The 25,313-nt window shown below is 40.3% G+C and overlaps 1 protein-coding gene across 4 annotated transcripts in view; it reads left to right on the plus strand.

The window, feature by feature from the left end:
• The window catches only part of LOC125463859 (C-Jun-amino-terminal kinase-interacting protein 4), a 264,228-nt gene that overhangs the window by 169,357 nt on the left and 69,558 nt on the right, over positions 1-25,313 (plus strand). For all 4 annotated transcript variants that reach the window (XM_059653600.1, XM_059653601.1, XM_059653602.1 and 1 more), the window contains 4 exons: positions 7,932-8,157; positions 13,386-13,485; positions 14,106-14,227; positions 25,203-25,260. In XM_059653600.1, coding sequence (XP_059509583.1) covers positions 7,932-8,157; positions 13,386-13,485; positions 14,106-14,227; positions 25,203-25,260 — 506 coding nt within the window. The remainder of the gene's footprint in view (positions 1-7,931; positions 8,158-13,385; positions 13,486-14,105; positions 14,228-25,202; positions 25,261-25,313) is intronic.

Raw genomic sequence — 25,313 nt, forward strand, 5'->3', positions numbered from 1 at the left:
TAAAGATATCTGTCAAGGCCCCAGCAATCTCCTTCTTGCATCATTCAGTATCCAGGGATAAATCCCATCAGCACACTTAATCACTTTTATATGTTTGTCTGACACTTTGCCAACCCTCTTAACTTCTTTGCATCTCCTTGTAGCCTGTTTATGTACTCCTTGCATTTTGCATTCCCACTTAGCTCTGTATCATCATCTTACTCTGTCTCTTTGTCTAAATTATTAACATAGAAATATGAATAGCTGAGGGTTCAACATTGATCCTTCAGTACTCCTGTGGCAGCAAGAGATTAGTGTGAAAACATAGAATATAGAACATAGAGCAGTACAGCTCAGTACAGGCCCTTCGGCACACAATGTTGTACCAACCTGTTATCCTACTAAGATCAATCTATCCTGCATACCCTACATTTTATTATCCTCCGTATGTCTATCTAAGAATCGCTTAAATGTCTCTAAGTATCTGACTCCAGTACCACTGCTGGCAGCGCTTTCCACATGTCCATCACTCTCTGTGTGAAGAACCTACCCCTGACATCTCCCCTATATCTTCCTCCAGTCACCTTAAAGTTATGCCCTCTTGTAATAATCATTTCCGCCCTGGGAAAACTTCTCTGATTATCTACTCTATCTATGCCTCTCATCATCTTGTATACCTCTATCAAGTTACCTCTCATCCTTCTTCACTCCGATGAAAGAAGCCCTAGCTCCGTCAGCCTTTCTTCATAAGACCTGCCCTCCAATCCAGGCAGAATCCTGGTAAGTCTCCTCTGCACCCTCTCCAGAGCTTCCACACCTTTTCCATAATGAGGTGACCAGAACCGAACACACTATTTCAAGATATCATAAATAAATCTAGTCCTGTTCACCAGCATTTGGCCCATTTTTCCCTTGAAACCATTCCTGTTGATATACCCATCTAAATGCTTTTTAAATGTTCTATTTGTACCATCCTCCACCACTTCCTGTGGCAACTCTTTCCATACATCACCTTCTGTGTGAAAATGTTATCCTTTAGTTCCTTTTTAAATCTTTCCCCTCTCACCTTAAACCTATGCCCTCTAGTTTTGGACTCCCCCACCCCCGAGCAAAGACCTTGTCTCTTTACCATATCCATGCCCCTCATGATTTTATAAACATCTGTAAGGTCACTCCTCAGGCTCTGATGCTCAAGGTAAAACATCCTCAGCCTATTCAGTCTCTCTCTGTAGATCAAACCCTGTAGCCCTGGCCACATCCTTGGAAATATTTTCCCTGAGCCCTTTCAGGTTCATAAGATCCTTCCTGTAGCAGGGAGACCAGAACTTGGAGCACTTTGAATTATTTATTTTAAAGTTTCCCACTACTTCACTGCCATTCCTATTAGTTTACTCAGCCATTCAGCCTTAACCACCTCTCTTCTCCTGCACATGAAATTAGATTTGTTTGATATGCTCCTTTGTGATTGGAATATGTTGGTTTCAAATTTAAAGTGAACTTCAATTCTGTTATGATCACTGTTTCCTTGCGGAGTTTTTACGAGAGAATTAGTACTTAAGCCCTGCCGCATTTCACAATGATAGATCTAGATTGGTTTATCCTGAGTTGGTTATACAACGCATATGTTATCCACATCATGCTCTTTGCTACAAGCTCTGAAAAAGTTGTATTGGACTTGAAATGTTAAATTCTCTCACATTGTCTACAGATGCTGCCAGAACCTGAATTTAGATCAAAGAACAAAGGAAATTACAGCACAGAAACAGGCCTTTTGGCCGTCCAAGCCTGTACTGACACGCTGCCCATCACAACTAAAATCCCCTGTCTTTCCGTGGACCATATCCCTGAATTCCCATCCGATTCACGTATTTGTCAAGACGCCCGTTAAAAGTCACTATAGTATCTGCTTCCACTACCTCCGCTGGCAGTGAATTTCAGGCACCCACCACCCTCTGTGTGAAAAAACAAACACTTGTTTTGTACAACACCTTCAAACCTTGCTCCTTGCACCCTAAGCCCATGGCACCTGGTAACCGAATCTTCCACCCTGAGGAAATGCTTCTGACTCTCCACTCTGTCCATACCCTTTATAATTTTGAGACCTCTATCAGGTCGCCCCTCAACCTCCATCGTTCCAGTGAGAACAAACCAAGTTTTTCTAACTTCTCCTCACAGCTAATGCAACATCCTGGTAAATCTTTTCTGTACCTTCTCCGAAGCCACCACATCCTTCTGGTAGTGTGGGGACCAGAATTGAACACAATATTCCAAATGCGGCTTAACTGAGGTTCTGTAAAGCTGCAACCTTATCTGCCAATTTTTAAACTCAGTGCTCCGGCCGATGAAGGCAAGCATGCTGTATGCCTTGTTGACTACTTTTTTCCACTTAGATTGCCACTTTCAGTGAGCTGTATACCCAGATCCCCCTGCCTATCAGTACTGTTCAGGGCTCTGCCATTTACTGTACATTTTCCATCTGGATTAGACCTTCCAAAATGCATTCCTCACATTTTTCCGGATTAAACTCTGTCTGCCATCTCTCTGCCCAAGTTACCAACGGATCTATATCCTGCTCATCGCTATCCGCAATTCCACCAACCATTGTGTCATCTGCAAACTTACCGATCAGACCAGTTGCATTCTCCTCCAAATCACTTCTATTTGTCTCAAACAACAAAGGTCCCAACACTGATCCCTGAGGATGCCCTGTCACAGCTCTCCATTTAGAAACGCACCCTTCCCACACCCTGTGTCTTCCATGACTGAGCCAGCTTTTTACCCAGTTTGCTCACCTCTGACCCTGTGCGACTTTATCTTCTGTATCAGCCTGCCATGAGGGACCTTGTCAAAGTCCTTACTGAGGTCCATATGGACAACATCCACTACCCTACCTTCATCGATCATCTTTGTCACTTCCTCAGAAAACTCAGGCAACTTAGTAAGACATGACCTGCCCTTTACAAGACCATGTTGCCTCTTGCTAATACGCCTATTTCCAGGTGAGAGTAAATCCTGTCTGGAAGAAACCTGTCCAGTAATCTCCCAACCACTACTGTAAGGTCCACCACTTACAATTAGTTGGATTATCCCTACCACCCTTCTTAAACAAAGCAGCCTCATCCTGCTCCCACGATCTGTCAGATCTCCCTGGACTGATCTATCCCCTCCCTAACTCACCACCTACACTCACCTTTTTACTGCCTTCACCCCACTTCTTTGACCTGTCTGTCTCCTCTCCACTTATCTTTTCCTCGATCCATCTTCTATCCGCCTTCCCCTCTTTCCCTATTTATTTCAGAACCCCCTATTTCTCCCCATTTCTGAAGAAGGATCCTGGACCGAAACATCTGCCTCCTTGCTCCTCTGATGCCGCTTCGCCTGCTGTGTTCATCCAGCTCTACACCTTGTTATCTCAGATTCTCCAGCATCTGCGGTTCCTACTATCCCTGGAACAACATTGGCTATTCGCCAGTCCTCTGGGACCTCCCCTGTAGCCAGTGAAGATACAAAGATTTCCTTCAAGGCCCCAGCAATTTCCTCCCTTGCCCCTCTCAATATTCTGGGGTATATGCCATCATGCCCTGAAGACTTGTCTAAGTTAATGTTTTTCAAGACCCCAAATACTTCCCCCATGCATTTTTTTGCATTTCTTATTCTGCATTATGCTTATGTGTTTTTTGTTTTTGATTCCAATGAGTTTTGGTTTCATGATCTTAAAATGCTATGACAACAGTTAAGAATCTATAAATGAAACCCACCAGCATTTTCTGATCCAAGGTTCTTTCTCACTGATGTTCTTAGATTATTAATGTTTAATTCCATTGGCTGGGTCAGATTTTTTTGAACTCCCTTCTTAACAGCACTATGGCTATACCCATACCAAATGACCACAGCAGTTCAAGGAATTATTCACCACTGCTTTCTCAAGGGCGGTTGAGGTGGACAGTAAGTTTGTTGTTTTGGCCAGCGACAACATATCCTGTTTAAAAAAAGAATGAAATGTATATCAAAATTTGCAGTTCAATGATTCTTTGCCAACCTTGATAGTTTTACAACCTAAGAAAAATTTGTATTAGAATGAATTCTAATCTTCATTTGGAGAGACTGGATGAAGAATTTGTGAAATAAGGAATGTTGGAGGGAAATAGTTGGAAATGAGCAGTCCATTGCTCAGTTAATTCTGCTGCTGCTATTGTTTTGATTTGTTTCCTTTCAAAAGGTTGCTTCCTGCAGTCTGATCAGTAGGGTTTTGGTTGCTGCTGGTTACATCAGGAAAGCACAGTGACCAACTCTGTGTTGCATTCAGTAGGAAATCCATCTGAAGGTCATACTTTTTATGCCAGCACACAGCTGGTGTACTTTCTGAGGGGAAAGTTGGAGGTCCAGCATCCTGAATGGTAATTGGTATTATGAAGTTAAAATTAAGCATGACAGTTTTTAGTTCTGCTAAAATTGCACAATGTTTAAACATTTTAAAATCAGCCTAAACGTGCAAGGTAAAATAGTGGTTTAGCACTACTCACAATGGATGTTAGCCTCAACTTTTAAGAAACAATTATAACCTTTCTATGAATGCAGCAGGTGAAAGGGCTTATGTTGACCAAAGTGTCTGTATGGCAGCAGTTTAATATGCAGGTGTTATGATGGTCTATTATCTAAACTAATACTTTGATATTGGCTGGACACATGTTAGACTTATTCAAACATACTTTTCAAAACCAAGAACACTGGGGTATAGCAGCAACCACGTTTCTTTGTACGGAATACTAGTTACTTTCTGCTTTCAAAGTTTAGGTGGAAAATTGGTTTTGAAGAGAGAGAGCCAGAGAGAATTTGCCATAGGGGCAAAAGTTTTTGCCATTTCTCTCTTTGAAATCCCTCTCAGCAAACTTTGAATGTTGCAAACCTATTGGAAGATCTTACTGTAACAAGTGGAGGCTTGTTAAAGAAGAGGTCTGAATTTATACCACTGAGTCCTGAAAAAAAAAACTAGCCTGCAATTACCGACCCAGGGAGAAGCCTTAGTGCCAACAACTCGTGAGGAAAGTGATTTAGGCTGCAAACAAGCATTTGTGAATAATCAGTGAATAAGTCACTTTTTCTGAATTTATCTGTTACTTGTCTACAATATTCATTCGGTAATACTCTGCAAATTTTTGCGTTTTTCCCCCAGGCTCGTCAGGATGGTGGGGGGATGTGGGAGAGTTGTGGGTGTGAATTGTTTTTCAAGAAGGGTAGTTGTAAATTAATTGGAACGAATCATCCATCCCTCCTCCCTTGGACTTGACATAGGCTACAGCTTGATTCAGTGTACGCTGGTCATGTGTTACACACTTAGAAAATCCAAGTGCTTTCATTGGCATGGCTTTGAATTCCAAGGTCCATTCCTGTTTGCAGCCCTAGATTCAAGTAATTTTGTTTCTGCGAGTTTGACGCAATTCTCATGAATATTGTCCACCCTTGAGGCATGCCATTTTCCTTTTCATTGTACACTCTTAAAAGCCTGATTAAAAGCTGTAAAGGTTGCAGCAATGGATTTATAAATTTCTCTAGTACGAACAGTTGACCAAACATACTTGACCCTGGTCTAAAATCAACTTGTTGTTCCATGAAGTTCCACTTCTGAATGGCTATTCCTTCTCCTTTACAGTACACTCAATAAGCCGACTCCTCTAATTACACATGTTTAAAGGTTTTAGCAAAAATTTTAATTAGCAAAGACAAAACGTCTGAATGAAAACATGCCAGCTCAGTGATTAAGTTAACAACCTCAACACATTTTTTAAAGTTTCCCAGGCTTCAGGTAGTTGGGCTTAAATAACTCTACAAAAATTTTCATTGAGAAAGATTTGTAGAGATTGTAGGATTGTTCTGAATTACTGGATTAGTGTCGACCAAAAGGCTTCCATCATTTTGTTTATGTGGGGAAATCCAAAACAAATTGGTGGCAGTTTGGATCCATATCCTTAGATATTTACCAGTTCAGTTCCAATCTAAGGCTGTTCAATTATGAGTGCAGCATTTCCACAACATTATTGGGGAGGCGATGGCCGAGTAGTATTATCGCTGGACTGTCGATTGAGAGATCCAGATTAGGATCCAGATTCAAGTCATGCTAGCTAGTGGAATTTGAATTCAATAAGATATCTGGAATTAAGAATCTAATATGTGCAAAATACGGAGGAATGGAATTGTGGGAGATATAGCAGTTTGGATCGGAAATTGGCTTGCTGAAAGAAGACAGAGGGTGGTAGTTGATGGGAAATGTTCATCCTGGAGACCAGTTACTAGTGGTGTACCGCGAGGGTCGGTGTTGGGTCCGCTGCTGTTTGTCATTTTTATAAATGACCTGGATGAAGGCATAGAAGGATGGGTTAGTAAATTTGCAGACGACACTAAGGTCGGTGGAGTTGTGGATAGTGATGAAGGATGCTGTAGGTTGCAAAGAGACATAGATAAGCTGCAGAGCTGGGCAGAGAGGTGGCAAATGGAGTTTAATGCAGACAAGTGTGAGGTGATGCACTTTGGTGGGAGTAACCAGAAGGCAAAGTACAGGGCTAATGGTAAGATTCTTAGTAGCGTAGATGAGCAAAGAGATCTTGGTGTCCATGTACACAGATCCTTGAAAGTTGCCACCCAGGTTATCAGAGCTGTTAAGAAGGCATACAGTGTTTTAGCTTTTATTAATAGAGAGATCGAGTTCCGGAACCGAGAGGTTATGGTGAAGCTGTACAAAACTCTGGTGCGGCTGCACTTGGAGTATTGCGTACAGTTCTGGTCACCGCATTATAAGAAGGATGTGGAAGCTTTGGAAAGGGTGCAGAGGAGATTTACTAGGATGTTGCCTGGTATGGAGGGAAGGTCTTACGAGGAAAGGCTGAGGGACTTGACGCTGTTTTCATTAGAGAGAAGAAGGTTGAGAGGTGACTTAATTGAAACATATAAAATAATCAGAGGGTTAGATAGGGTGGATAGGGAGAGCCTTTTTCCCAGGATGGTGACGACGAGCACGAGGGGGCCTAGCTTTAAATTGAGGGGTGAAAGATATAGGACAGATGTCAGAGGTAGTTTATTTACTCAGAGAGTAGTAAGGGAATAGAATGCTTTGCCTGCAACGGTAGTAGATTTGCCAACTTTAGGTACATTTAAGTCATCATTGGATAAGGATATGGACGTACATGGAATAGTGTAGGTTAGATGGGCTTGAGATCGGTATGACAGGTCGGCACAACATCGAGGGCCGAAGGGCCTGTACTGTGCTGTAATGTTCTATGTTGTAATGATGACCATGCCAGCATTGCCAATTGTCGGAAAAACCCATCTAGTTCACTAATGTCCTTTAGGGAAGAAAACTGCCCTCCTTACTTGGTCTGATCTACATGTGACTCCATGGCACAGCATGGTTGACTCTCAACTGCCATCTGGGCAATTAGGGATGGGCAATAAATGCTGCCGAGCCAGCAATGGTCCCATCCCGTTCATGAATAAAGAAAAAAAATCATCTTATTAAAAAAATTTTCAATTTAATCTTGTGATCAAATAAAATTATTACTAATATTACTTAAAGTCAACCAAATTTTAATGTAAAATTAATAACAATGCAGTGAAGAAACAATGACCTCAACATTGTAAATTAATAGGAGGCATTAAGCAGAAGCTTAATTTTGAACATGGTTGATGTTTTGCAGCGACCATTGATGGAACATCATTTCCAGAGCATGTGAATTCTTTGTGATCAGGATGCTCGCATCTGTGTTTAGATTGTGCAAGTAATGGGAAGAGCTGATTATCGACAGCCATAGATTCTAGTTTTGCCATTGGTTTGATGTTCCTTTTGTTGTTCAGTCATGCCCACTTCCTAGGTCATATATAGCATTAATTGTCCAGGTTAAGATCTTCGGGAGCTGGGTGTTCATTTTTAAATTTGATTTGGCATTCTGTTTGTATTTTAGGATGAACTCTCTGATGCCAGCCAGGCCTCAAGCTTGGCGCCAACAAAGCCGAATACTCCAATGTCTGTCCCACCAGACCCTGCTGTGGGTGATTCAGCTTCTCCAAGAAAGGAAAGTATGGAGGCTGAAGGGTTGTCAAAAAATTTAAATCAAACAAGCAAGAAACCAGACAGCAAGAAAAATATTGACGTGCAGGTAAAGCAGGAGACGAGAACTTTAGCAGTTGGTAAGTGTCTTGTTCAAACAAAATTTTATTCTGACAGAATTGAGGAACATTTGTAGTTCTTTTACTAATGTTGGCAACATCTCAACTTTCCTCCTTCCTTACTCCCCTGTTCCACACAGGTTTCCAAATTGTTGCCGCTCCCAAACGTCTCGTGTGTCTCTCTCAAATTGGAGCATATATATTTCTTGTTTATCTTTGGAAGGATGAACCTGATCGACATTTGGTTTAGAACATGAGTAAATTCAGAATGTCAACGTCGTCTAGTAGATGAGATAGTGTAGAGTGCTGGGTCTGCAGGAATATACAGATACAGGAAATAGGAACAGAAGTTGCTCATTTAGGCCCTCAAATCTGCATTGCCATTCAATAAGATCAAATCTGATTTGTTTGTGTTTTGAAATCCACATTCCCATCTATCCCCAATAACCTTTTATTCTTGTTAGACAATAGAATCAATCTACTTCCATCATGGCATATTCAACTATCCCACCTCCCCTGCCTTATGAGGCATAGTTTCAAAGCTCCACCGCCTTTGGAGGGAAAATAATTCTCACCTGTCCTAAAAAGAAGACCCTTTAATTTTTAAATAATACCCCATAGTTCTGGACTCACCGCAAGTGGAAAAAAATCATTTCACATCTTCCTGTAAAGGCTGTCGGAATTTTATAATCAAATGACCCCTCACGCTTGTAAAAGAGCACAGACTGTCCAACTTTTTCTGTTATGACCACCTGCTTACTCCAGGTAATAATCTAATAAAGCTTCTCTGAACTGACTCTAAAGCATTTGTGTCTTTAAATAAAGAGACCAGAACTGTACATAACACTCCAGATGGCTTCACACCATTACACTGTATAGGTGAAGTATAAAAACTTAGTTTTATGTTCAATGCCTCTTGTACTGAAGGATAGCATCCCTACCTTCTTTAGTTCATTCACAGGATGTGAGCATTGTATTTATTGCCCAGGCTGAATTTCCCTTGAGAAGATAAAGGTGCTTTGCCTTCTTTGATCACTGCAATCCATTTGGTCTAGGTAGACCACTAATATTATTAGGGAGGGACTTACAGGATTTTGACCCAGCAACAATGAATGAATGACAGTTTATTTCATAAGATAATTGATAAGTCAGGATAGTAACTGCATATTACCTTTTAGTGAATTGCACACCAGAGCACCGAGTCCCTCAACACCCGAGGATTTCATGCAGTACAAATTTATCTAGTGTGTCTTTGCTCCCCTCCTCTAGTGATGGATATAAATTTTTAAAAAGCCAAGGCTGGAGCACAGACCTCTGCGGGTCTCCGTACATCCCTTCAGAAGAAGATCTTTTCATATGCTGCCTTGCTGGCTAGCAGATAACAAATCTTGTATCCATTCTAATAGTTGCACAGTAACCTTTTATGTGGCACCTTTTCAAATGTCTTCAGGAAATCCAAGTGTAGTACATCTTCATGCTTCCCATCATCCACATCTTATTCCTTCAAAGAACTCCAATAAATTGGTTAACTGCTTTCATGAAACTATTCTTCTCTAAACAATTGCATTAATTTTTTATCATTGTCTACAGAAATTGTTTTTGCTGCTTTCTGATCTGATAGAACCTTCAGTGTTAGTTTTTCTAAATTAATACATCTAAAAGGTAATGTTACCAAAGCCCCAGAGGACCATCGGGCTTCTCTCTAATGAGGGAGAAAAGGGTGACTGGTGGTGAATTTAACCTGAGGGTCAGCACACCTTAGATAAGGAGTGAGATTGAGAAGGCAGGACATGGTGACCTGAGCTGATACAGAAATTGAACCTGTGCTGTTGACATCACTCTGTACCGTAAACCAGCCAACAAAGTTAACTGATCCCCTCCAACACACCTACTACTTTATTGCCACCTCTTATAAGACCCTGTGATGACTTCAGCAGGACCTGTTCATTGTCAGGACATTGTCAACTTACAGTTCCGTCTGTGTGTTTAGTGCCATTACCTTGGTGATTTTGATTTTGATTTCACTGTGATCATCTCTCCCTTCCACCACTTGATTCAGTCCTGGAGTGTTTTGCAGATTTTCTCTTGTAAATGACACATCATTTATTCATTTCATCTTCCATTTCATTATTGTTCACTGTTACTGCCCAATTTTGCTTCCTATAGGACTAACATTCATTTTATTTACTCGTTAGTTTTTTTTTAAAGCCTGTAGAACTCTTAGTATCTGGTTTTACATTTCTAGGTAGCTTCCCATGCACCAGTTTCTTTTGAATAAAAAATGTTTAGACATTCTGTACTTTTTTTTTCATATACTGTTGAGGGATAATTAGCTCAGTAGCTGGATAGCTGGCTGAGTAGTCCCAGCATTGTGGGTTCAATTTCCTTACTGGCTGAAATCATCATGAAGTCTCGCTTACTCAGTTTCTCCCATGATCTGAGGCATGGTGACTCTCGGGTTAAACCACTACCAGTCATCTCGGTTGAATGAACAAACAGCCCTCTGGTCGTTCCTTTACCTTTATATTCTGCCCAATCATCTGACTTGCCATTCATTGTAGTACTTTGCCGATAAGTTTAATGTGATCCTTATTTAGTTGATCATGGATAATGTATCCTCTCCTTCAAAGTTTTGATTATAATAGGATTGTACCTATTCAGAGTAGCCTCAAACAGACACTTAAATATTTGCCATTACTTCTCAATTGATCAATCCCTTAACCTAACATCCCAGTTCACTCTTGCTGGCTTGGCTTTCATGCCCTCGTAAATGGACAGCTAGATGTTTCAAAAGTTATGATTCCCCCCTTAAAGTGGAATTTATGTAAAGAAGGATAAGAGAACTTAATCAAATTAATAAAAGCTGTAATAAAGACAGAAATTTCTGGAAAAGCTGAGCAGGTCTGGCAGCATCTGTGGAAAGAAATCAGAATTAACGTTTCAGGTTGAGTGATCCTTCCTGGGAACCCAACCTATTTCGAACAATTTCTGTTTTTGTTTCTGATTTATAGCATTTCTTCCGATTTTGTTTTTTTGAGAATAACAGCTCTATTTTGCTTTCCATAAAGCACATTTTTCTCAATGGCTGCAGTATTATTGAGTGCTGTATTTTGCTTCATTTTGACATGGTTGAATACCTTGTTCAAACTAATGATTAAGGCTGACTCTTGAATAGCACCCGTGAGTCAAGCTACTGATGTATTGGCTTTGCAGGGAGGACTTTTTTTTTCAATTTTTTAAAAATTTGTTTATAGGATGTAGTGTTGGTAGCTAGGCCAGTTGGACCAAAGGCTCTGTTTCCATGCCGTATGACTCTAAGGTGGTGATGAGCTGCCACCTTGAACTTCTGTAATCCATGTGGTGTAGGTGCACCCACGGTGCTGTTTGGGAGAGAGTTCTGGGATTTTGAGTTAGCAACTGTGAAGGAGCTATGATGTATGGATGTTAGGATGAAGTGTGACTTGAAAGGAACCATGCCACTGCTGGTGTTCCGTGGTGAGTTTTTGCAGTACATCTAGTAGATAGTAGACACAGTGCATCGGTTGTGGAGGGAGTAAATGTTGAAGATGTTCGATGGGGTACCGTGAGCATCCTGATTTGTCCTGGATAGTGTCCAGCTTCTTGAGTGTTGTTAGAGATGCAGTTATCCAGGCAAGTGGAAAGTGTTCTGTCACATTCCTGACTTGTGTGTGCCTTGTTGTGGTGAAAAGGCTTCAGGGATACAGAAAGTAAGTTACTCAACTGCAGAATTCCCAGCTCCTGACCAGTTTGTATAACTATGGTATTTCTGTGATTGGACCTGTTCAGTTCCGGCTCACCTACATGTAACTCAAGGTACTTGTACCTTCGCCTGTTGACTTTTGAGTTTGTGATATCTCTCCATTCTGTAGAGTCGTAAAGTATGAGAGATTCCAGATCAACTGCAAAGACTTAAACTACTGCGAGTGTGCTACATGGTCAGAGGCACCATCTTTCAAATAAGGTGTTGAATGGAAATCCTGACTCAATTTTCAGGGGGTGAAAAAAGTCCATGGCACTGTTTAATGAATCAGGGAGTGGTCTAAGCTTCCTAACTCATGTATACCTGAACCAACATCATTGCCAGTAGAAAGTTTTGTGCAAATTGGCTGTGAAATTTTTCTGTGTTAACAGTGACTATATTTTAAGTGCATTTTTTTCACCTATACAGAGTGTTTTAGGATTCTTGAAATCACAAAAGGTCCTATAGAGAAACAAGCTTGTTCTTCATAGTTTCTTTTAAAACAGAAGAGTATAAAAAGCTAAATATAACCACCCGCTGTGCTTCCCAATTTTGGAATTAAACCAGTACTGAACACTGGGTGCTTTTCTCATGCTTTGGACTATTATTGTAATGCACTGAACTATGTGCAGAAAAATATCTCAAATGCTCTTACAGTTGAATAGAGCCTGTACATTCAGGAAGTTTTAGTTCGAAGCATCTGGCCTTGTTTCATATTTTCAAAAGAGCAGTTATTATCTGACTTTTAATCCGTTGTCTCTGAATGTAAAGTTACAAATTTAAAAATAAAACTCATGGTCAGTTTTTATAAACCTAGAACTTAAGTTATCTACCCTAGTTGAAGAATGTTGCCACTGGCCAATGAAGAGTGCCCAATTTCTGATCCTGCGCAAATGCCCACGATGCAGAATGAGAAGTAATGTTTCCCTCAAAATTTTACCCTAGTGGATAAGTGCAGCTGTGCTAAAAGAAACTACACTGTGTGCACTCCTTACTGGACGGAGGGCATCATCTGTGGAAATATTTGTAATCCTGGAATAGGGAGGGATCAGGAAAATTTGCAAAATATTAAGCATCACATTGTCAGAGCATGGAATGCCTTTTCTTGGTGTTCTTCTGACAAAGACCTTTGCATCATTTCAAGGAAATGGATGAAGGTTGGAGGTAAATGAATTGCAAGGCTGAGGAAAGGCAAGGGGATTGTTCGGATTGCTCCAGCAAAGGACAGCCACTAACTCAATGGGCTGAATTATATCCCTTTTGTCGTAAACAGTCGTGGCTTTTCTTTATTTTGTTTCTGTTGAAGATGCTGGTGCAGTTCAGAACTTCAATAACCAATAAAATTATTTAAAAGCTTTTTCTAAATATGTCACTTTAGTTATTTGTACTTGATTTGCTCCAGTACTTCAATGACTGTAAATATGTCCATTGTAGTCCAGATTATTAATCAAACTGTAGACTCTCAGATGTGTTAATGTTAATGTTGAAGGTATGGTTGAAAATGAAGACAAATCCGACGTTCAAGCTATCATTGATTCAACGCCTGAATTAGATATGGATCGAGACTTTAGTAGGCACAAAGGAACAAGGTGAGTAAATGTAATTGTTTATCTTAAAATGTTGATATGTTCCAACGTCATTGTTTAATTTTAACAGTTGATTCACCAGTCATTATTTGTACTTCAGCTAGTGAAAATGCTTCACTGTACTGGCCTTGTAGGCACAGTAAAATAGCTATTACATCACTGTACACTTTCATTTAAAATAAAACCAGAAAATAATGGAAACTTCAGGTCATGCAATATTTGTGGAGACCGTGTTTCAGGCCTGTGGCCTTTCATCAGAAATTCTGATGAGAAAAAGGAACATTTTTTCTGCCCTTTCTTGCAATTAAAACATTTTTAATGCACAAATTCATTTGGGATCTTTACATGACGAAATAGGGCAATAGATGCGTGAAATGATGGATATGTAATTTTAAGAACTGGATGTTTGAAAACTGTTGAGTTGATACATTACTTATGAAGCCAGAGTTAATCAGCTCAAGTACCATGCATACTGCGTGTGGCTGGTTTTTTTTCTACAATTCTGCTGGTAGTCTATTAATTTTAAATAGTAGGCACACTTTACTCCAGGCAGTTCAAATATTTTTGATGAACAATATCAAGTAACTTGGATTAATTTCCTCTTTCGTGTTTTTTTTAAACAGCACACCAACCCAGGGAATAGAGAATAAGGCATTTGATCGGAACACAGAATCTATCTTTGATGAGCTGTCCCAATCTGCTTCTGAGCTGATTGGTGACGTGGATGAGGGGGCAAACTTGCTTGGTAAGCAGAAGGCCTGGCAGAGATCTGAAGTGCAGCGTTATTTAAATGTGTGGTTGTCCCATGTAGCTAAAGCAATTTCTGAGCATGCTAGTCTAGAGAATGTGGAAAGTGAGGCCCTGCATTCTGAACTGCTTTCTGTATCTCTCCCACCAGGGGCTAAGTAGTTATTCTCCCCTCTAGTAGGTAAAAATGCACTGAGCATTGGGAGGCAGACCTCTAAATTGTTCATCCTCCAGAAATTATTTACAGACCAGTGAATTGTCAGTTGATCAGGGGGTTGGGGTGGCTGCTGTATTTTGTTCAGACTAGATTGCATATGCAATTTTGGGCCCTCAAAAATCTGTAATACATTTTTACATAATAGAAAAACCTCTCAATGCTTTTGTCTTTGTGAAATTACTTATAGCCTATAAGAAATGAAAACAGAGCATTAGCTGAAACTGTAGTCCTGTTTCAGTTTTTAATTTTGTCTTTGTTTTAAGGAGAATCTTTTCTCATTATCATATTTTAGAGTTCTCAAGGTAGTTGGCTATACTGCACTCACATTTGTTCAGACTGATTTTTTTTGACATTTGCAAACAGTATTGCTGGTTAGTTGCTTAAATGTAGTAGTTGTTACAAGATGCTTAACAGACATATAACAGGAACAAAGATCAGACAGATTTCTGAAAATAAATGGAAGGGTAGGAAGCTGAAAGAGTGTAGGGCAGAGTTTGAGAGTGGAGTCAAAACCACTGATCACTGTACCACTAATTGAAGATGAGTATGTTGTAGAGCCAAAGAAACAGAGGGTGCATGGTGGTATATGGAATCAGAAGAGGTGGTCAATGTGGCAGTAGTTGTAGGGTAACTTATAAAAGGAGATTTTAAATTCTCTGTTGATGTGTGGGAGCAGAATTCCAGACAAGTCACACAGAACATGTACAAAGGAAATCCTTTCAAAGAAAAATACCACTGAGGTAGTGAACCTACGTAAATTGTAATACACTGCTTGGATTAAAATGGGCTTGTGTTTAACTCTTGTTGCTTTGAGTATTGCTTAAGTGGACATAGTTTTTCCAAACCAATTTTTTTAATGAAAACTTAATAATGAAGTAGATTTAATGACATTTTATCTGTAACGCTGCCGATATAGTTACGAGTTCTGGCCAGCAAGACTTTCTTGACAAGTAGCTTGCATGGAAAATATCACTGCAGTTCAGGACTGCTTCTGATAACATTTTGTAAATTAAGTTTTCTTTTAAGTTCTCTTTATTATGGTGCTTTATATTCAGCTGTCCAAAAGCTTCGCTGGCTTGCTTTAGGATCAAAAATACATCCATGTTACCAATGAAATTCAAGTTGAACATTTTAATACCAGGAAGATCATTTGCTGTGATCATATTTTAAGCTCATTTTGCTCTCTCAAACTCATTTAACTGTGTGTCCTAGAATTCTGTGCAACTCAGTGGACATATAAATTCCTTAAACACCTCGGACTATGCCACATCACCAACAAGCAGTAGGCCTCAATGATGTAAACCTTCATGTTTAATTTGAAAATTAGTGCAAAACAAGTTGTAAGATACCATTACTGAAGATGTTGATTGTCTTCATAACCTTTCACTTTCACACAGGGCATAGAATCAAATTTGGTTTGTGATTTTGTGAAAGGCAAAGGAATGTTTTGTAATATGAATAATATCTCCATGAATAGTGATAAGTTTGCAGCATCATAAAACAACTGGATAATTGAGGATCATTTCAGCCCTTAAGCATGCAATGTGAAACATAGGCAGGAAAAGCTCTCTATATATTGAAGCTCTGCTCCAGATGTTTAGTATATCTGTCTGGTCTTGCCTCATGTTTGACTTCCACAGTTCCAGTCCTGGCTTCAGTTTTCAAGCCCTTGATATCTTTTCATGAGGAGGCTCACAGAAAGCCTAGAATTTTAGAGTTATCAATATGTCAAGACATTATACATTTTTTTCTCTCTCTCTGTCCTCGCAGCAACAGCAGCAGCATTCTCCCACCCACCCAATCCCCCTCACCCCCAAAAATACCAATTTTCTTTCAGGTGCATGCATTCTTCCTTGTGTTTTATTTCGGTCTTGCTGTCGTAGCTATACGACATAATCAGCAATCGGTGGCAAAGTCCAGGTCTTCATTTACTAGGATAAACAAGGGTTTAAAGCCTACATTTAACTACACACAAATACTACATTCTGGCTTGCCTCTTTTTTACTCCAACTGTCTCAACATTAGTAGTGTCTTCCTCTACAATTCGTTAGCTTTCATCTTTGCTTTTAAACTGTATAACCTCATGGAAACTAAAAGCTGCACGAGGAGAAATAGTAGATAACCAAGTGTGAAGCTGGATGAACACAGCAGGCCAAGCAGCATCTCAGGAGCACAAAAGCTGACGTCTGAAGAAGGGTCTAGGCCTGAAATGTCAGCTTTTGTGCTCCTGAGATGCTGCTTGGCCTGCTGTGTTCATCTAGCTTCACACTTGGTTATCTTGGCTTCTCCAGCATCTGCAGTTCCCATTATCTCTGAGGAGAAATAGTAAATTGTATTATGGGAGATTAAAGATTAAAAAGCTAAAAAGCTGCTTATCAATCTTATTCAAAATTCTGTAAACCCTGTAAGGAGTACTGCAGTAAAGCTCTGGAAGAATGAGATGGATTTGTGCCTGTTGATCATTGTCCCAGATGTACTAATCCAGTGAATCTCTCATCCCAACTAACTGCAATTTCCAGCATTGACTTGAGAAATGTTTATCTTCCTTTGTTTTCTTTCACTTTACTCAAAATGTCTTTTGTGTTTACCTTAATTATAGCAGGTCCCTGAAAAAGGAACTCATGAATCCTTTAATCCAGAATGTCTATTGTCTTACCAATAAGCTTGTTCTAATTTGTTGTCTATCATTTACTAATCTTTGTGGCCTTGTTCAAGGAGTTGGCAAAGTAGGACATGTGCTTTCAGCATGCAGAACCTGCTGATTGCCATGCAACAGTTTATGTATGTGTGACAAGGAGAGAAAGGAAGTATTAAGGACTCTACATATAATGCACGTGGACCTACTGATGTGGTGTTTTGAGATGCTTGCTTGAAAAACTCATTTTCTGTTTCGTCCTTTGCATATTCTTCGTATTATTTTGCTGACTCCATATTTGTCCAAGCAATGCCTTGTTGCTTTCGTACATTGTTTGCATGTATTGCAGCAGCACCCTAAAGATGAGCATGTTTCTATCCTCCCATTGCTATTGTACTACAGTAGAGTACAGCTTTAAGTGCACTACATGTAGTTAGTGATTTTTTTAAAAAAAATTAGTTTTCATTCTCAAGCTAATTTGCGTTTTTCTTCTCATGCTTCCTTTCTCTTGGGCTGCTAACCCAGGGGAGTTTTCTGGTGTGTATACTTTCACATACTGTATATTGTGCTTCTCGTGACATCATCTTTGTAATTTGTATGTCTCTTCCGTAATTCCATTATTGTGTTTTATGACATTTGTTATAAAGTTGGAAATGTTTTTCATGTGTTACTGAGGAAGAGGGATGAGGATTCTTTAAAAAAAACTGTCTGCATAGTGATCCACAAATAAGATGTTTCAAAAGGTACAGGAGGTTCTGGAATCAATGCAAGGAGGGTACGTGGACCACTGCAGAGAATAAAAATTAGGAAAGTATGTCTTGGACTTGGCTTGTTTCACGATGTGTATTGTAATCAGAAGGTCAGCATCTTGGAAATCCATACCAGTCATCACTGAAAGAGCACGAGGTTCACTCATATGATGTAGGAGTGGAAGTAGGTCATTCATCAAGTCAACTCCACCATTTAGTAAGGTCATGAGTGATCTGGTAATCCTCAACTCAACTTTCCTGCCTTTTCCTGATAATCCTTGACTCCTTACTGATTAAAAATCTGTCTAGCTTAGCCTTGTATGCACTTAACAACCCAACCTTGAGAATCCTTTGCTGTAAAGAATTCCACAGATTCACAACTGACAGAACAAATTCCTCCTCAACTGTGTCTTAAATCTGTGACCCCGTTTTCTGAGATGATACCATCTGGTTCTCTTTTCCTGCAAAAGCAAACAACCTTTCTTCTTCTACCGTGTGAAGACCTCTAAGAATTTTCTGTGTTTCAGTAAGATCACCTCTTGTTTTAAGATCCATTGAATACAGACACAACCTACTTAATGTGTCTTCGTAAGGTAGTTCCTCCAGACTTGGATCAGTCGAATGAATCTACTTTGGATTCCCTCCAGTGCCGACCTGTGCTCCTTTCAAGAAGGATCCCAGAACTGTTCACAGTATTCCAGCTGTAGTCTGTCTAGAGTTTTTTGTAGTTTTAACAAAACCTCTGAACTGTTATACTCCAATTCCTTAAATCCTCCCAACTCTCTTTCAGAGCAATACAAATGGGCAATGTGTACAGTCTTGTATTGGACGCAGGCACCCTCATTGTGGGAGGTGCTCAGATAGTTGTTTTCTTGCATTGGAGAATGGAATGTGGTGGGGAAAATGAACCAGATTAACTGGGATCTATATGATATGTAGCACTTTTACCTTTTCAATTCAAGGATTCTGAGTTGAATCTGAATAAAAACCAAAAGAACTGTGGATGCTGTAAATCAAGAAGAAAAACAGAAGTTTCTGGGAAAGCTCTGGCAGCATCTGTGCAGAAAAAGTAGAGTTAACACTTTGGGTCCAGTGACCCGAACTCAGAACTGATAATAGATAGGAAAACGTTGGTTTATTTGCAGAAAATGGGGATGGGGGATGGCATCAGCAGTAAATGATAGAAAAGAGCCTGAAGAAAGAGAAGGGCAGTTGGATAGACAAAGGAGTGGATAACAGTCTGGCTAGGAGGGTGCATAGTTGTTAATGGGGACTATTTAGCGATTAACAAAAGGTAGTGTATATTGGCAGGCTACGTGATAAAAAGGCCTGGTGTGTGGGGTAGTGGGCGAGGACCTGGGAGAGTCCTACTGTAGACCCAGTGACTCCCACAGCTACCTGGACTATACATCCTCACACCCTGCTTCCTGTAAAGACTCCATGCCACTGTCTCTGTTCTTCTGCCTCCATCACATATATTCGGATGAGGCCAACTTCGACAAGGGAGCCTACAAAATGTCCACCTTCGTCCCCAACCAAGCATTCCCGAGCATCATTGTCAACAGGACCCTCAGCCAGGTCTGACTCATCTCGTGCACTTTCTCCCTCACGCCCGCACTTCCCTCCCGCAACAGCGATAGGGTTCCCCTTATCCTTACTCACTATCCCACCAGCATCCACATTCAGAAGATCATCAGATGCCATTTGTACCATCTCCAACGAGATGCCACCACCAGACACACATTCCCTTCTCCTCCCTTGTCCACCTTCCACAGGGCTATTCCCTTTGGGATATGCTGGTCCACTCTTCCTTCACCTCCAGCACCCTCCACAGCCCCCTGGTACCTTCCCCTGCAATCAGCGAAGGTACAACACCTGCCCATTTGCCTCCTCCCTCTCCACTATCCAAGGGCCCAAACATACCTTCCACGTGAAGCAGCACTTTCCAGAATCAAGTCTACTGTATTCGCTGCTCACAACGTGGTCTCCTTTACATTGGAGAAACAAAGCATAGACTGGGTGACCACTTCGCAGAATGTCTACATTCTGCTCACAAAAATGACCCTCAGCTACCTGTTGCCTGCCACTTTAACACACCACCCTGTTCCTTGGCCAATGTCTCTGTCTCTGGCTTACCTGAGTGTTCCAGCAAAGCTCAACACAAGCTGGAAGAACAACACCTCATTTTCTGCTTGAGGCCCCTGCAGCCCTCCAGACTCCATTTCAAGTTCAATAATTTTAGGGGCCAAATTCTCCCATGTCCTAGCCCCCTACCCCACACACTCAACCTTGTTATCACGTAACGTGCCATTAGAGACAACCTGTTGGTAGTCACTAACAGTCTCCATTAACAACATTTACCCTCCTAACGAGCTGGTTATTAACTACTTTGTCTATCTAACTGCTCTTCTGTCTTGTAGGGCTCTACTATCGTTTGGTCCTTACTTCATCCCCCTTCCTATTTTCTGCATGTAAACTGACATTTTCCCAGCAACCATCAGTTCTGAGGAAGGGTCACCAGACTGGAAACGTTAATTGTGATTTTTTTTTTTCTTCTTCACAGATGCTGCCAAACCAGTTCAGTTTTTGCAGCAACTTCTGTTTTTATTCCTGAGTTGAATCTGGCTCCAGTGAATAAGAGAGTTCTTTTTGCCTGTCACTGTCATTTGTGGAGCATGTTGTATTGTAAGCAAGAGTCCACACTAAAAGCAATCATGACTTGGGCGCAAAATGTGGTGTAGACTGGTTTTGGCAGTCATGCATGCCCAAAGTGCATGTAAAGAATGGAAGTATCTTAGCCAGCGCACAATCTGATTTCTTCATTGGCTTGTTGGTGGTATTGTTTGAGCTTTCTCACCCAGACGTGCCTTTTAAGATTTGGGAATGCATAATGTGAAATACCTGGTTGCTTCATTTTCAAGAAGTATTATAATTCCCGTTAATCCCCAAAGTAAAAATTAATTATTTCTCTGAAAACATAAAACGTTAACTTTTCTTGTAACGTGGTGGTATGTTACTTTTAACTGGAGCCTTCCACTTCTGCCCAAGTCTGCTTGTATGAATAGCGGGTATTTATAGAACAAGTTGGGGTAGAAACATGATTCTGTAAACCACAAACAATTGGTCGTCACTCAAAAGAAAGAAGCTAACCTCCATCTGAGCCTGTGAATTAAATTCAATTTACACTATTTTCAGCTTGATTTTGTTTGATACTTTGTCACACCATTCCTAGATTACTTTAACTAATCTTTATGGTTTTGAAAGTTACACTCGAGACATGGGCATTGCTTGCTAGCCAGCATTTGTTGACTGTCCCTAGTTGCCCCCAAGAAGATCGTAGTGAGCTCCCTTCTTGAACTGCTGTAGTCTGTGTGCTGTAGGTTGACCCACAATTCCCTTCGAAGGGGAATGCTGATTGACTTGGAGAACTTGCAGCTAGTGGTGTTCTCGTGTATCTGCTGCCCTCCTCTTTCTTGATGGGTTTGGCAGAAGCTGTTACTGTTCTTCATGTTTTGAGATATATGTCACAAACGTCTTGTCAAACGTGGCAATTTTGTAAAACAGATCATTTTTTTAATATTCTTTTTACAAGCTGGATTGGATTCACTAAGCATGCTTGTTACAGCCATATGATTCCAAGCTTTGCAGCATTGTTGCTGGACTTTCCATAGTGCTTCATAACTTGCTTGTGGTGGACCTTGCTTTCATACTGCATGTTACATAAATTCTGCCGTTGTTTCTGTTTCACTTGGAATGCATGGGCCCTCAGATCATGGTATCTTTGGTAAGAATCTGTCCACTTCAGGTTTTCTGCTTTTAAGTAGCTGTCAATACTCAGGTGAAAATTACTTGCAGAAGTAATCAAGGTAGCATGGGAAGTGCATGAGAGGGTACTTTCTTCACTATCGTCTTACAATTATTGCAGTATGTTTTTCTTTTTGCAAGGAGACATTTTTACAGAAACATTCAAATATTGGGGATCGTGTTGAAACTTTGAGCCTGGTTTATACTTCAACCCAGAGTATGTGGAATCCTGGAATTCGACACACAGATGCAGCTTGTAGAATCATAGGATGCACAGAGGCTCCTCAAGCCTGCCGTATTTGAGCTATCTTAACATTAATGTAAATGTAATGTAATGTTAACAGTGTAAAATTCCCCCAGTATTTGCCTGGGGTGAAGAGAAAAGGGGAAATTACCGTTCTGTTATGACAATTCTGTTAATTGTAGATTGGTTAAAAAGTTTGTAGTTTGTTACTCTTATTCTTCCCTAACACTCAGACCTTTTAGTAAGGCATCATCCATCTTTCTCATTTTCTTTTAAAATTTTGTGAATTATTTACCTTTCGAGCATGTTCACCTTTGACAAAATCCCTTCTGGTTATTTGTTGCCAGGATCTGCCTCTTCCTCCAAAGTTGAAATTCTTTAGTATGAGACAAGCCCATGTTAAGAAGAACTTCTTATGGATATTTGGAAATGGTGGCGATATCATGACTGTAACTCTAATCTAGAAGTCCAGGGATCATGAGTTCAAATCCCATTATGGCAGTTTGTGAAGTTGAATTCAATAAATCTGATCATCTGTGGCTGTGGAAGACGTCAGCTTGTCATTAACTTATTCATTAATGCCTTTCTGGAGAGCTGACGGTCTAAACCAGCTTAATTCAGCACAAACCTGACTAGGCCACACTGTCTGTTATTTTGTAGTACCCACTGAAGTTGCCGAGCAAACCACTCAGTTATGCAGAAGGACTAGGAGTAAGAAATTGATGTGGCCTTGGCTGTGTTAGCATGGAAGTGAATAAAATAAACTACTTTTTCAGATTAGCTGATAACCGGTACGTACAGAGACATGTCACTAGTTAACCTGGAATACAGGTTAATCACAGCCACCCTTCTGCCAATCATCTTCAAGTAAGCTATCCCTTTTCATCTGTCTTGAACTTTTTGTAACCTTTGATACAGCTGATCTTACCATTCTTCTTCAATACCTCTCTATCGTTGTCCAACTGGGTTACTTTACTGCTTTCATGTTTCAAGTTTCATTCTTATCTATCTAATTTAAACTGAAGAATCACCAGCAGTGTCTTCTCTCCATTCCTGCAGTATCACCCCTCATAGCGTTCATGAATCTATCATTAGCTTCCTCCATTTTCACATCAACATACATCTCTTCCATGATATTACCCAAAAACCCCTGCAGCTACACTGATGTCACCCAGCTCTACGTCACCAACACTTCTTGACACCACTGTCTATAAACTCTTAGACTGGTTATCCAAATCTAGCAGTGAATGTGCAGCAATTACAATTTAATTACAATTAATATTGGAAAGACTATCATCATGCCCATGCTTTGCCCATGACAAACTCTGAGACCCATCTGCAGCTTTCATCGCTCTTTTTCTCCGGTAGCTGTCTGAGGCTAAACCATGTTGTTTGCAACCTTGGTATCAAATAACTGACTCAGCCCCCTGTCTGAGCTCACATGCTGATGACACATCCATGCTTTTATTACTTCTATATTGACTCCGCCAACATCTCTGGCTGTCTACTGTGATCTGCTCTCAGTAAATTTGAGGTAATCCAAAGGTCTGCTGCCATTGTTCCGAATTGCACCATGTCCCCTTTGCCTATAATCCTAAAATCACTGACCTACACTGTTCCTAGCAAGCAGTGCTTCACGTTTAAAATTCTCATTCTTGTTTATGAATCCCTCCATGATCTGTCTTCCCACCCTGTATCTGCAGTCTCCTCCAAAACCATTGATTCTTGCCTCTTGAGCGTCCCTGATTTTAATCATTGTACCTTTAGTGGGCATGCCTTTAGTTGTCTGGGCCATAAACCAGACATTGCCTTCCTAAACATCTCCAGCTCTACTTCTTTCCTCCTCCTCTTCTAGGACCGTTCTTAAATCCTGCCTCTTTTAAAAAAAAACTGTCAACGTGCTTTGTTTTGTTGTATAATGGTCCAGTGAAGTGCCGTAGTGCAATTTATTACATCAAGGGCACAATATATATTCGAATTGTTGTTGTAGTATTTGTTAAGCTAGGGACTTCGTTGATCACTTGCTGACAGAGGTTGCAGACTCTTGACTAGTATTCAGTGATGGTGAGCATGTTGTTGGATTCTTTATAAGAGTGTAAGAAATAGGAACAGGAGCAGGCCATTCGGCAGCTTCATGCTGATATATCTCATTCAAAGCAATCATGGCTGATTTGATTGTGGCCTTAACTCCACTTTCCTGTACACCCTTCATAACCCTTGACTCACTTATCAATCAAAAATCAATCTATCTCAGCCTTGAATATATTCAGTTACCCAGTTTTCACTGCTGTCTGAAGAAGAGATTTCCAAAATCTGACAGACCTCAAAAGAAATCCCCACTCAATTCAATCTTGAATTAATTCTATCTTTAAATAAGGGCAAAAGGCCTATTCTGTCGGTAATATTGAAAGAAACTGGAGTTGGATTGACAAAAGTTTGTTGGGCCTCTGTCTTGCCGTGAGTAAAAAGGTTGGTGGTGCTCCACTATGGAACCCCGGTAAAATAGGATCGATTTAGTCACAACAGGAAAGAGAGATTTGCATCTGCCACTATCTTCAATCTTGATATTGACCAGGGCAGGAAGTGAAATGAAATGAAGGAAAATTCCCGATGTTATAATGTACTCCGTTCTGTGCCTCAGTTCAGCAGATTTGTGCTTGTACTTATGTTCAGGGTCATTAAACAGCACAATGCAGTTTTAATTTGCAACAAAACCTCAATATTGAATGAAAATGTTGCTCCTTAGGATGCCGTTTGTGTAGGAAATTTTTATTTAAAAAAGGAGCCAGTCCGGAAATGGAGAATGAAATACCCCTGAATTGGCTGATGGGTTTACAATTTTGGAAATTTGAGCCGAGCTTACAACTCCTCACCTTTTCCCAAAACTGGCCTTTTCCAATCACATTATAAGACAGTGGAACCAATAAAAATTTATGAATTGATCTTATCTTGTCAGCTTTCTATACATTATATTTGAATAATTCTATTCCATTTACCCGTTGCTTCTTGATTGTTGTTTCACATGCCACCTGCAATTGCTTCTTTTACAGCTTTGGCCCTTTTAACTGAAATGGCTGAATTTTAGCCTTTGTATGGCAATATTACTTTTTCAATTGTAATTTTCTTTCCTTGAACAGCTGGTTATTGTGTGCATAATTAGAAAGGGTCTTTAGAAGGAGTTGTTCGTAGTCCCGTTCAGTATCAAAATCATCTTGTCTTGATGTACTTCATAAGGTGGTCATTTACAATTAGGGGCAATAGGCTGTGCTGAACCTGGCTTTGCAAACTGGTGATTGTAACTTTCTGCATGTAATTTATTGCCAGGTATGGGTCGTGAAGTTGAAAATCTCATTCAGGAAAACACGCAGCTGCTGGAGACCAAGTAAGTCTCAATCAAATGTTACTGCCTCCTGTTTCAGGTGAACTTGTCCAATG

The sequence above is a fragment of the Stegostoma tigrinum genome, chromosome 22, assembly GCF_030684315.1.
Source record: "Stegostoma tigrinum isolate sSteTig4 chromosome 22, sSteTig4.hap1, whole genome shotgun sequence".
Classification (NCBI taxonomy): domain Eukaryota; kingdom Metazoa; phylum Chordata; class Chondrichthyes; order Orectolobiformes; family Stegostomatidae; genus Stegostoma; species Stegostoma tigrinum.